Below are 12,272 nucleotides of genomic sequence, written 5' to 3' on the forward strand. Positions count from 1 at the left end.
TAACGCTCAGGAAGTGTGTCGCCGAACAGTACGTTCGTGCATCCTCTGCTTCAAATGGAAGCCCCGGTTGGCCTCCCAAGTAATGGAAAATCTTCCGGCAGACAGGCTCCAGCCGTTCCACCCGTTCGAAGTATGTGGTGTTGATTTTTGTGGCCCTATAAGCACAACGCTCCGCATCCGTGGCAAGCCACCGTAAAAGTCGTACGTGGCTCTTTTCGTTTGTTTTGCCTCGAAAGCGGTTCACTTAGAGCTTGTGTCAGATCTAACCACTGATGCTTTTCTCTTGGCTTTTGAAAGGTTCGTCGGCAGGAGAGGCGTCCCTCGCAAAGTTTACTGCGACAACGCGACGAACTTCGTGGGAGCCGACAGGAAGCTGCAGGAGAAGGAGGCGGAAGGCGTACGCGAATTCGCATTAAGAAAAGGATGCGAGTTTGCGTACATACCACCCAGAGCGCCTCACTTCGGCGGTCTATGGGAGGCAGGTGTCAAGTCTGCAAAGCACCTGTTCCTACGGACGGTGGGCAATGCGCTCCTGACCGCAGAAGAGCTCGGAACACTCCTGGCGAGCGTCGAGGCCGTGCTGAACTCTCGGCCACTGGGACCACTCAGCACGGACCCCAGCGACGGCGAGGCGCTAACCCCGGGCCACTTTCTAATCGGACGGCCTCTTCTGGGGACTCCAGTTCCACCGCTCCCGGACATCGACAGCCAAACCTGCTTAAGGCGATGGCGCAATGCCTCGTGTCCCAAGCACAGGTTTTGGCAGCGATGGTCCCGGGAGTACATTTCGAGCCTCCAGGTGCGAGCGAAGTGGTTCCAGGAGGAACCCAACGTCGTCGTGGGACAACTCGTCGTGGTGGCCGAAGACAACGTGCCGCCACAAAAGTGGGTACTTGGCAGGGTCACCACAACTCACGCCGGGACAGACGGTAAGGTGCGGGTGGCCGACGTCGCCACGAGTAGTGGCAATCTACGGAGGGCTATTCATCGGCTGGCGCCATTGCCCGTTGAAGGACGATGTCCCTCCAAGGGGGCCGGTGTTGGCGCAGATGCTGCTTTAGATTAAGATAGTTTAAGAGAATTATTTGAATTTTAGTTTAGGGCGAAAAGAGAGCGCGAGAGCGGCCGTTTGCGGACGTCGCCTCGAGCCCTTTTTTCGCCGCCTTAGGCTTAGTTTAGCATGTAAGCCGAATTGTTAAGTTAGTTTCGTAATTTTCGATATTAAAGAAGGTAGCAAGCGTCCCATTTTTCTTTGTTTCTAATAATTTATATAAAATCATATAAATTTTCACATAGTTTAGTATTTTATTGATTTTTTTTTGTTCATCATTAGTTAGAGCTTCCCTATATACGATATTTGATGTAATATTATTTTATGGCAGCAAAATAAGTTGATTTTTAGGATCACCGACCCGCGATAAGCCAACATAGAGTTGGCCATGAGTAAAAAATACCTTTCGTAGGTCGATTCCAACAAATTCGAACGTTTGTAATGACGCGTTGCATAGCGGGCAGCCGCGCGTCATTTCGAGTAGTCGTAAGAATGAGTATTTGGTAAAGACTAAGAAGCCATGAAGGCAAGTAATTTTAAGTTCGTTTTAGTTAGTCTGTTCTTTGGTCTCGCCCAACACGCACTGAAGCGCGGGCAGTTTTGTTATTTTGAATAATATAAAACACTTGGAGAAGTTTTGGCATACCGCCCTCTTTTATTCGTTGGACACCTCGGCACTTTGGGGTGCCTAATTTATTTCAGCATACTCTGGCCGGCGAGCATACCCGCGGCAGAGTAACAACGTTACAAGTGGCGCCCGAGCAGGGACCCCAAAGAAGTTTGAGGTTAGATCCGACCAAGTAGGGAAGAGAGCGTGGACCTACGATGCTACGAACGAGCTGGATACGTGTGCTGCGGAAGGAAGAGCTCAGCACGGTGCTGCGCGAGTTCGACATCGAGGAGCCGTGGAGGCGTTGCGGGTGCGGCTGGCAACGTTCGTGAAGTCGGCCCAAGAAGAGTACCGACCCCGCCTGGAAGAACTAGCGGCATATTACGAGAACATGTCGTCGCGTACCGCGGCGGCAGGTCAGTTGAGCCCGGTGCCCGGCGGACGGCTGGGAATCCCGAAACAAGACGACGTACCGGAGGGGCTGCTCGTCGTGACAGAGGCAAACACGACACCGCTAACTCCTGCGACAGTGCCGACCATTTCGGTAGCGGTCGCGGCCTCGCCGGGAGCTACCACAACCGAGCCCACGGCAGCCTCAGCGACGCCAACAGTGGCTCCAGTGCTCTCAACGGCGGACCTGACACAAGCGATTGCCGATTCGGTGACAGTTGCGTTGGCTCAGTACACCCACCGGTTGGCCCAGGCTATGGAGGATGGTTTCCAGAAACTGTCGACCAGGTCTGCGCTTCCAATGCGCCTGACGAAGATGACTCAACAGCACCGACTCCAGCGTCACCGCTCGCAAGCGCGCAGGCGGTGGCAGAACCACATGCGCCAACATCAGCCGAACGAGACAGACGAGCCGCACTGTCGACACAGGTAGCCCAGTGGGGCGTCCGATTTGACGGCAGCGGGGACCCAAGAATGTTCCTCCGGGATCTGGAAGATAAGGCAGAGATGAGGAACGTGCGATTAGATGAGTTGGTGACCGTGTTACCGGAAGTCCTGGTTGGCGAGGCGAAGGAGTGGTAGTGGTCAAGGCGCAATTTGGTACAACGGTGGGCCGAGTTCCGCCAAGACCTACTAAAAGAATATCCAGCGGGTCCACACATAGAAGAGCGCCGGCGGGAAGCATACAGCCGGGTCCAGGGCGCATCAGAGTGCCCTATCGAGTAGCAGAGGAGCAGCTGAGACTTGTCCACGCCAACGGGCTACCAGAAATACGCGCCAATCTCCGCCTGGCAGGCGAAGAAGTGAGCTCACTCGATGGGTACGTACAGGCGGCACAGGGCGTGCACCAAGCAATCTTAGCACGGTCACAGGCGGCCAGCAATGATGAGACGAACGCCACACACACTACGCCGATCCCACAGCCGGTGGCGGTTGGCCCAGCGGACACGCATCGTCGCCCACCCATCTGCAGACGTTGCGGGATGGCAGGGCACAGTATGGACGCGTGCCCAAACGCTCAACAGCTCTACTGTTGGGACTGTGGTAAGATGGGGGTGCGTGCGAACGAATGCTGCCGACGCGCGACGGGAAACGCCAGAGGGGCTCGTCCCACATCAACAGTCGGCGAGCCCACGCAGGCAAATTCCAATTAACAACGACACGCAGGGTAGCGGCCGCGCTACCAGTAGACTGTGATGGTGTACTGGTAGAGGCGGTCGTGGACACCGGGGCACCGCAGCTTCGCGAGTCCGAGGCTGGCGCAACGCCTGCGGGCGCCAGACGGAGGAAATGTACGGTCCGTGAGCGTGACTGTGTCCATGGCTGACGGGACACAGAAGACGGTCCGTGAAGAAACGAAGGCGACGGATGCATAGATGAGCTCACATTGGGACTGGATTATGTTCAAATGGCCAACGGGGCGGTGACTGTGGGCGGCCAAACTGTAGAATTGCGAACGAACGATCCACGGCCACGCAGACGGCGGAGGCGAAATCGCAGAGCCCGACATGCAGCCTTGGTGACAAGCGAATAGGCGGGGCTCACTATAGCCGCCCACCTAACGGAGCAGCAGACCCAGACGGCCGCCAGGTTCATCGAGGGGGAACTGGCAAGCTTTGAGAGCATCACAGGAGTCTCGTCGGCGGCGGTGCACACAATCCGGATGAAAGACGAGCGTCCCATCAAACAGCGGTACTACCCCCGGAATCCGGCCATGCAGGCAGTGATCAATCAAGAAGTCGACGAATTGCTGGCAAAGGGCTGCATCGAGCAATCCGACAGTGCCTACAGCGCACCCATCGTGTTGGTGCGCAAGAAGACAGGCGCCTGGAGGATGTGCATCGACTACCGACAGCTGAACGAACGCTCAGAACCAGATGCGTACCCAATTCCGCGGATCCAGCACATTTTGGAGCAGCATCGCCAGGCCAAATACATAAGTAGCATCGATTTGCGGAATGGGTACTGGCAGATTCCGATGGAGCGCGAAAGCCAGCGATATACAGCGTTCACGGTGCCAGGACGCGGGCTGTTCCAGTGGCGTGTGATGCCGTTCGGCCTGCATTCTGCGCCCGCAACATTCCAGAGGGCGTTGGACAGCGTCATCGGCCCGGACATGGCACCGCACGCGTTTGCATACCTCGACGACATAGTGGTGGTAGGCAGGACGTTCGAGGAACACTTGAGAAACTTGCGCGAGGTGTTCCGGCGACTGCGGGCGGCCAATCTGCGAATAAATCGAGATAAGTACGAATTCTTTCGTAAATCCATTAGGTACCTGGGGCATCTAGTGACGGAGGCGGGCATCCAAACGGATCCGGAGAAGGTAGCAGCTATCCACGAGCTGAAGCCGCCATCAAATCTGAAACAATTGCGGCAGTACATTGGAATGGCCTCGTGGTATCGACGCTTCGTACCGAATTTCGCCACAACGGTTGGGCCCCTCACCGAACTGCTGAAGAAAGGCCACAAGTGGAGTTGGGGAATGCAGCAGCAGAGAGCATTCGAGTGTATCCAGAGGCAGCTGATGGAAGCTCTGGTATTGGCGTGCCCCGATTTCACTCGACGCTTCTGCCTACAGACGGACGCCAGCGACGCAAGACATAGACGGCCACGAACACGTGATTTCCTACGCCAGTAGGAAGCTGAAGAAAGCGGAGGTCAACTACAGCGCCACGGAGAAGGAGTGCCTCGCAATTGTTTGGGGATTTCGAAAACTGCGACACTATTTGGAAGGCTACCATTTCACTATCGTGACCGATCACTTGGCGTTGCGTTGGCTCAACTCGATTGAGAGCCCCACCGGCCGCATCGCACGCTAGGCTTTGGAGCTGCAGCAGTACACCTTCGATGTCCAGTACCGAAAAGGAGCCTTGAATGTGGAGGCCGACGCACTGTCACGATAACGACGCGAGGTGATCGGCCGTGCACTCGTGGAGTCAGAGGCAGCACCAACTTGTAAATGGTTACAGCGGCTGATGGCAGCGGTGTTGGAGAGTCCCAGCAAGTACCCAGATTACGCCATACAGAACGACAGGCTGTACCGCCGCATCGCTCACGTGCTAGGAGAAGATGAGGTGTCACCATGGAGGCTATGCGTGGCCGCGCCTCTACGCAACGGCGGGCCATATGGGAGTACGCCGAACCTGTGCACGCGTTGCAGACCGATACCACTGGCCTGGTCTGTATCGCGACGTAGCGAAGTATGTGCACCAGTGTCTGTTGTGCCAACGCTATAAAGCCCAGCAACAGCTGACGGCAGGCAAGATGCACTTCAAACCAGCGGAGGCAGCGTGGGACGTCGTCTGCGCCGATTTTGTGGGGGCAACGCGTATCTACTGGTCCTGGTCGATAAGTTCAGTAAATGGGCAGAACTGGTCCCCATCCGCAAGGCGACGGCAGCGGCAGTGAAGCTGGCCTTGCGAGAGCGGATTCTGGTACGGTTTGGCACACCAAGAAAGCTCATTACAGACAATGGAGCCCAGTTTACGAGCCGCGCGCTGAAGCAGTTCCTCGCCGAGGCAGGCATACAGCAACAACTGACGGCACCATACACATTTCAGGAGAATCCCACTGAGCGGACCAATAGAACGGTCAAAACATTGATTGCTCAGCTGGCGGACAGGCAGCACAACACGTGGGACGAACAACTGCCGGAAGCACAATTGGCCATTAATACAGCAATTTCGGATGCAACGGGCTACTCACCGGCTTTCATCCTATTTGGGAGAGAACCACGGCATCCACACACACTGTACGGCAGGGATCCTGACGCCCCTGAGGCAGCACCAGGTAGCCCAGAAACACACGCGATGCTGCTACAGTTTGTTGCCCGCATAGCAAGAAGAAACCAAGGGGTGGCCAGCGAGGATCAGGCACGCCAGTACAATCTGCGGAGACGCGAGTGGCGACCCAAACTGGGCGGCGAGGTTCTCGTGCGACAACATCACCTGTCCAACGCAGCTGAGCAGTTTGCGGCCAAGCTGGCGCCTCGCTTCGATGGACCATTCACGGTGCGAGCGTTTATATCCCCAGTCATAGTGCGTGTGCGACCAGTGGCGGTCGGCAGAGGTAGACCGGCGCATGTGCGGGATCTAAAAGCGGTGAATGCAGAAGACAGCGAAGCCGACGAAGGCAGCGACGACAGAGGCAGCGTTAGTATGGTCACCAGGACCACGCCACCGACAGCTTCACAGCAGCCACAGCAGTCCATTGATCAGCGACCACAACAGCAGCCGCAACACCAATCTCCGCAGCCACAGCGGCAGTCCGGGCCACTAAATCGGCCATGTCAACGAAGACGACGACAGCAGCCGCGGTCGCAACAGCTGCACGACAGCCACGACAGCAGTTACAGCAGCCAGGGCCCTATTGGCCACACCAACAGCAACAACAGCAATGCAACTGGCGTCCACTCAAGCGGGAGCGGCAAAGTGGCCGTTCTGGCCGAAGAGGACACCCATGTAAGCCTAAGACATAATTAGACAAAACTTGTTGTTACGTTTCAGGCCTGGTGAAGCGACATACATTACCACACCAGTCGAGATACCCAGACCGCGCAAAATATGCCAGGGGCACCGCGGACGGACAAGGACCGGGCGGGCAGCTGGACAAACACGACGAAAAGGAGGTTGGGCACAACGCAGAAAAATAGCCCAGGACCGGAAGCCAAGCACAACATAAACATGTGCGCGGTGATGTCGAGTTGCCAGAGCGACAGGTGGCCGTCGATAACGAGTTATCGTGGAGATGCGATAAGTGGCAGAACCGACCACTATCGCTGCGAGTGGTAACACCGACGATAGACCGCCGGGCATGGGTAGCACTGGCAAACCGCGAGAGGTGGCAGCGCTAACTAAACAGCTGTCACAACAAGATTACACGAGGAGACCGGCGCGTCGAAAGGAAAAATTGAAGAAAACAATATAAACTCAAAAGGGAAAAAACGACGAAACATGGACGCGGAAAGGGGCTACGAGGACCTGGAAGAGTGGCACAGACTGCAAAAACAGATGGCATTCGACCGGGACCCGCGGAACTGCCAGTTCCGGGCGCCCGCCCGAGCAAGCTCACCGACGCCGGCAGGCAACCGACGTCGCCGCCGTGGGCACCGCGGGGGCCGTCGAGTGAGAGAGCGACGCCAACGGATACAGCAGGCGCGGCTGGAGGTGCAGCAGCGAGAGCAACGCCAACGGGCACAACAGGCGCGGCTGGAGGAGCAGCAGCGCGATGAGAGGCTGCGGCGTCGGGAGCAGCGAAAACGCGAGCGGCGCGAGGAGCAGCAGCGGGTGGAAGGGGCCATACGAGACGTGGAGGCGCGTCTGACATACGCCAGATGCCTGCAGGAGCTGCAGGAGAGGTGCGGCGGCTCCACAAAGCTCCTTGCTTGGGCGAAGTTTTCACCGGCGGAGGCGCATGGCTTGCGGCGGATGGCCGAAGAAGGAAGGCTTCCGATGGTGGCGTTGGCAGCCACCCCCCTCAACCGGATCGTGTTCCGCTCAGGAAGGAGGAACGTGCCCCGCTCAGGAAGGGGGGACGTGTAATGACGCGTTGCGTAGCGGGCAGCCGCGCGTCATTACGAGTAGTTGTAAGATAATGAGTATGTTTGTAAAGATTAAGAAGCCATGAAGGCAAGTAATTTTAAGTTCAGTGAGTTAGTTCTCTTTTGGCTTCTGCCCAACGCGCACTGAAGCGCTCTGTATTATTTGGAATTAAAGCAACGTCATAAAAAAGACACGTGGAAAAGTTTTGGCATACCGCCCTCTTTTTATTTGTTGGACACCTCGGCACTTTGGGGTGCCTAATTTATTTCAGCATACTCTGGCCGGCGAGCATACCCGCGGCAGAGTAACAACGTTACACGTTTGGCTTTGAGACTTGTTAATAGTTAACGCGAAAGATGTTTTTGCCGGAAATTGAAGCAGTTTCAATGTGATTGTCAGTTGGGATCATCGGTATCCTCGGTATATGAGCCAGTTGACCAGCTTCTGGACCGATGATAATGGTCGCTACAATTAAATTGTCCTTCCTAAATAAGCAGCCTCATCCCATTGCACATAATCGCATGGTTTTAATTTTTCAATAGCATTGTTGGAATTCTTATTTTGAACTTAAATTCATGTGGCTGCAGTCCAGAAGGGCTTAGTGAAATTAATAATTCCTATGGGTAAATATTGTGTCCTCGATATAAGTCACGGTGTTCAACGATTTGGGATTACGAATTCTAGCCGTTGAATTCTGTTTCGTTTCTCTTTAGCGCGAGCTTGTAAACTCCTAATATTTTGATCTTCAAGTATCTACAAACGTTCCATACTCTAGGTTCTTAAATTTTGTTCAGCAAGCGCTGCGAGTCGATAATCGACACTCTTGAACGCGATTGCGATTCTCTCTGGCTTGCAAGAAGATAATCTTTTTGTAGAAGATTCTCCATTATGACATCTTTTTGAATCCCTCGCCTGAGAACTATTTCGAGAAAGTTGCGATCATTTTCCTTTGGGCATTTAGGCATGATGAAAAAATAAACTGACGATTTAAGGCCATTAATAGAATTCACTGTTTCTGGTAGGCCTTTATACCAATTCAAAGTGATGCCATATGGCCTTTGCAATGCGCCGTCTGCAATGTGTCGTCTAATGGATGATATCATTCCCCCTGATCTTCTCCATTGTGTTTTTGGTTACTTAGATAACGTTTGTATTATTTCTGAAGACTTTTCTTCCCAGCTTTCAGTGTTGCTTCGTCTTGCAGAACAATTGCGTAATGCAAATTTAACACTAAATATTGAAAAAAGTCAATTTTGTGTGAATATTGTTAAATACTTAGGTTACGTTATTGGCAGCGGTGGCATTGAGTGTATTTTAAATTGGCCACCACTTCGAAATAACAAGCAAATTATGCAGACTTGACATGCCCCATCACTGAAATGTTGTCAAATAAGAAGTTTGTCATGAAATACGTGAAAACCATTTTGACTTTACGGCTCCTGTGTTGCAAAATCTAGATTTCGGCAAGAATTTTTATCTTCACTGTGATGCTAGTAACTTCGGAATAGGCGCTGTGCAACTGCATTTATGTCAAAAAAATCAAAAAAAGTCGTACACAACGCAATTATAGCGTTACAGAACGAGAATGTCTAGCTGTTATTTTATCCATTGAAAAGTTTAGGTGCACTGCCTGGAATGTGTGATGATGCATTAGCAGAATTAACAGTAGTTCCTATAATTGAATTGGAATCTAAGGCATTATTTATCAGATTATAAGAAATTGAAAGAAAAGTTCACTCTGCAACAATCCAAATTTCCTGACGTTAAAATTGTAAGGACAAGTTTATTTTGTCAATAATATCTACATTTCGAAAGCTAAATTAACCACGCATAATCTATATAAAATTATATTGTTGTTTTAAATTTCATCTTCATCGGTCAATTCTAAGAAAACGTATACCCTGTACCTGTAGAGTAAAAAGGGTATATTAGGATGATGAGAGACTTCGATCTGGACATGTCCGTCAGTCCGTCTGTATGAACGGTACTACACCCACAAGCTGCAGCATCAAGTTCGCTCTTCTTCCTTTTGCTTCTGCTAGAGGCGCATATACCTCAGTGTCGGAAGTTTACCTGGGTACTGGGTACTTGACTGTACTGTACTGCATTCTCTCTTGTTAGGCCGAGTTTTTGTAAGCCTACCTGCTGCTCTTGTACCCTATGCTCATTTCTGAGCTCTTGTTCACTTTTGTGAACAGATGCTGTAACGGAGCATGTCCTGAATTTTATGCTTCAATTTTAAAAGATTCTTATTACTTCAGAAACTTTCGTTAGTTTTCAGGAAACACAACTGTGTTACACAAATTAAAACACAAAACATATTTTTACCTTTTTTGGATGTACATACAAAATTTTCCACATTTTTCTTTTTGCAACAACATGTCTCTACTGCGCGATTGTTCCAAATTGTTTTGTTTTATCAAGCCGATGCGTTCTATAATGGGAGTACGTCACTACGTTCGCTCAGTTAATATGTGTGCCATCTTTGACGTAGACACAGCCCAAGATTTTGAAATGCGTGTGAAGCGCAGCGAGAAGCCCGTTATTGTGGACTTCCATGCCGGGTAAGTGCCCAATTCCGATGATGTTAATCGATTCATTTTTGGTCACTATTTGTTTTAGGTGGTGCGCGCCCTGCAAACTGCTAGCCCCACGGCTCGAAAATATTGTGGGAGAGAAGGGCGGCGAGATCTGTTTGGCCAAAGTGGATATCGATGAGCACAGCGAACTGGCCTTGTACTACAAAGTAGGTGCGGTTCCATCCCTGCTGGTCATGCAAAATGGAAAGGTGCTTAACCGCATGGAGGGTCTGCAGACTACAGATGCCATCCGCGATTGGATTAACCAAGCTGTGAAGAGTCGGAAGAAGATAAGGCGCGTGGAGGAAGACGACGATGAGGACACTGAGTACTCGTAGATTGGCTGACATTTCTACCACATTTGACTATGAAAATCATGTTGGAAAAATATCAATGGGTTGAAAATACACTAGAAAACGCGTATATTTATCATTAAATTGTAAAGAAGTTATTTTTCCAGCTGAGGTAATGCTCAGCTGTCCAGGATCCCTTACAAGAACATTTGTAAGTTGCGAGACCTTGCGACCAAAAGGGCTCGATGCACGCTGTAGGGGACTATTGGCAGCGACACGTAGAATTTGCGTTCACTGGTTGATGCCCGATGAACGAAAGTTCGACGCATCTACCAAACTGCCGCCGTCTTGCAATTGTGGTTAACGACACTGCAATTACAAGACGTCACCAATCTGGCTCTGCCGATTTCGTGGTTTATAACACCTTAGCGTTATATCTGCCTGTTAATGGCCTTAATGGAAATGGGGGACTTACATGGATTTTATTTGATCGTGTAAGGCTTTGCGGCTGATACTCACACGTCTATTCGCTGCTGTGGTCACTGGAGAAGAGAGCTAGCTTACATTTTTGCTCGCCCTTCTAACCTCGTTTTTCTTGCAATATACTAATTATAACTAAATATTTAACTTCATGTGTTCCTGTTTAGTCTTAGCGTAATATAACAATGTGTAATATTAGAATAATAAGAAAATAACAAAATATGGAGTCTTAGATCTATAAATATTCAATGAAAACTTAAGGCTAGTAAAACAATGTGCAATATTCAAGTGTGCAATAGAAACTTAGGCTAGTAATACAATGTGCAATATTCATCTGTGCATTATAATAGAAACTTAGGCTAGTAACAATGATTAGATGAGGTTGTTGCTAATAGAAAACAAAAGCTGGTCGTGGCCTTTGTTGAAAGATCGTGGACAAATGAAAAAGTAAACAAAAACAAACAGTAATACGGAGCATACAGAAATTTCTACACAAATATGTGTGATTAAGTCTAAACTTTGGTTTATGTGTTTGTGTTCCCAGAATAACATTTTTGATATGTGAATTATGCCAATGACTGCAAAGTAATAGAAACACTGGCAATTGTAATGGTCTGCTGTGTAATGGTCTTGTGGATTTAATTTACATCACAATGTTTGCATATGCTGTTTTGCATATGCTGTTTTTCTATCAAAAACATACTATCGGAATTTCTTCTTCATACAGACAAATGCTGCGACACGCAGGGCGTCATTACATGCGGGATGGCTGTAGACCCATAAGGCGTGCATGTAGTTGTTGTTGATATGTACTGAATTCTATAGTACTGTAAGTAAGAAACGTGGTTTGGGTTTAGTTTTAGGTTAGTCGGAGTCTGGAGGCGTTCAGGAGTGGACGTTTAATGTCAGGCCTTGTTTGTTAATTAAAACATGTATATATGAAAATCGCAACCGCGGCTTTCACTATTTGCACTTTGGAGTGTCCATAAGTATATTAGGTTTGCGCGAGCTGAAAAATGTTACGGGCAGAAGAAGGCGTGACAGACCTCACAAAGTAAATATAGACTTGATCAGCATGACAAGACGAGTCGATCTACTTCTATCTGGCTGTCTGGCTGTCTGTCTGTCTGTCCGTCCGTCCGACCGTGCGTAAGAACACCTGGATCTCAAAGGCTATAAGAGCTAGAGACACCAAATTTTGTACAAATGTGCCTTATGTGAGTACGCTGTAAAAGTTAGTTTTATTTTTTTGATAAGAAAGTTACC

The 12,272-nt window shown here is 50.4% G+C and overlaps 1 protein-coding gene and 1 long non-coding RNA gene across 2 annotated transcripts; one reads left to right on the forward strand and one right to left on the reverse strand.

Moving 5' to 3' along the window:
• Positions 1-9,436: 9,436 nt before the first annotated feature.
• On the reverse strand, positions 9,437-9,874 carry LOC115630044. The gene is made up of 2 exons (XR_003995979.1): positions 9,728-9,874; positions 9,437-9,686 (listed from the first exon to the last, which is right to left on the reverse strand). It is a non-coding gene; the product is annotated as an uncharacterized LOC115630044 (long non-coding RNA).
• A 48-nt stretch (positions 9,875-9,922) lies between these two features.
• Positions 9,923-10,670, forward strand: LOC115630043 (thioredoxin, mitochondrial-like). Its single transcript, XM_030526676.1, has 2 exons — positions 9,923-10,218; positions 10,277-10,670. The coding sequence occupies exons 1-2, from the start codon at positions 9,992-9,994 to the stop codon at positions 10,569-10,571; spliced, it is 522 nt and encodes a 173-aa protein (XP_030382536.1). The 5' UTR covers positions 9,923-9,991; the 3' UTR covers positions 10,572-10,670.
• The last annotated feature ends 1,602 nt before the right edge of the window (positions 10,671-12,272 follow it).

This window comes from Scaptodrosophila lebanonensis, unplaced genomic scaffold (assembly GCF_003285725.1).
Source record: "Scaptodrosophila lebanonensis strain 11010-0011.00,11010-0021.00 unplaced genomic scaffold, SlebRS2 tig00000234-arrow-arrow-pilon, whole genome shotgun sequence".
In the NCBI taxonomy this organism is placed as follows: domain Eukaryota; kingdom Metazoa; phylum Arthropoda; class Insecta; order Diptera; family Drosophilidae; genus Scaptodrosophila; species Scaptodrosophila lebanonensis.

Excerpts from the sequence above, each read along its gene's own strand:
- LOC115630043 (XM_030526676.1), top strand. The coding sequence starts at position 9,992 with ATGTACATACAAAATTTTCCACATTTTTCTTTTTGCAACAACATGTCT. Across the intron at positions 10,219-10,276 it reads ATTGTGGACTTCCATGCCGG|GTGGTGCGCGCCCTGCAAAC; the intron begins GTAAGTGCCCAA and ends TATTTGTTTTAG.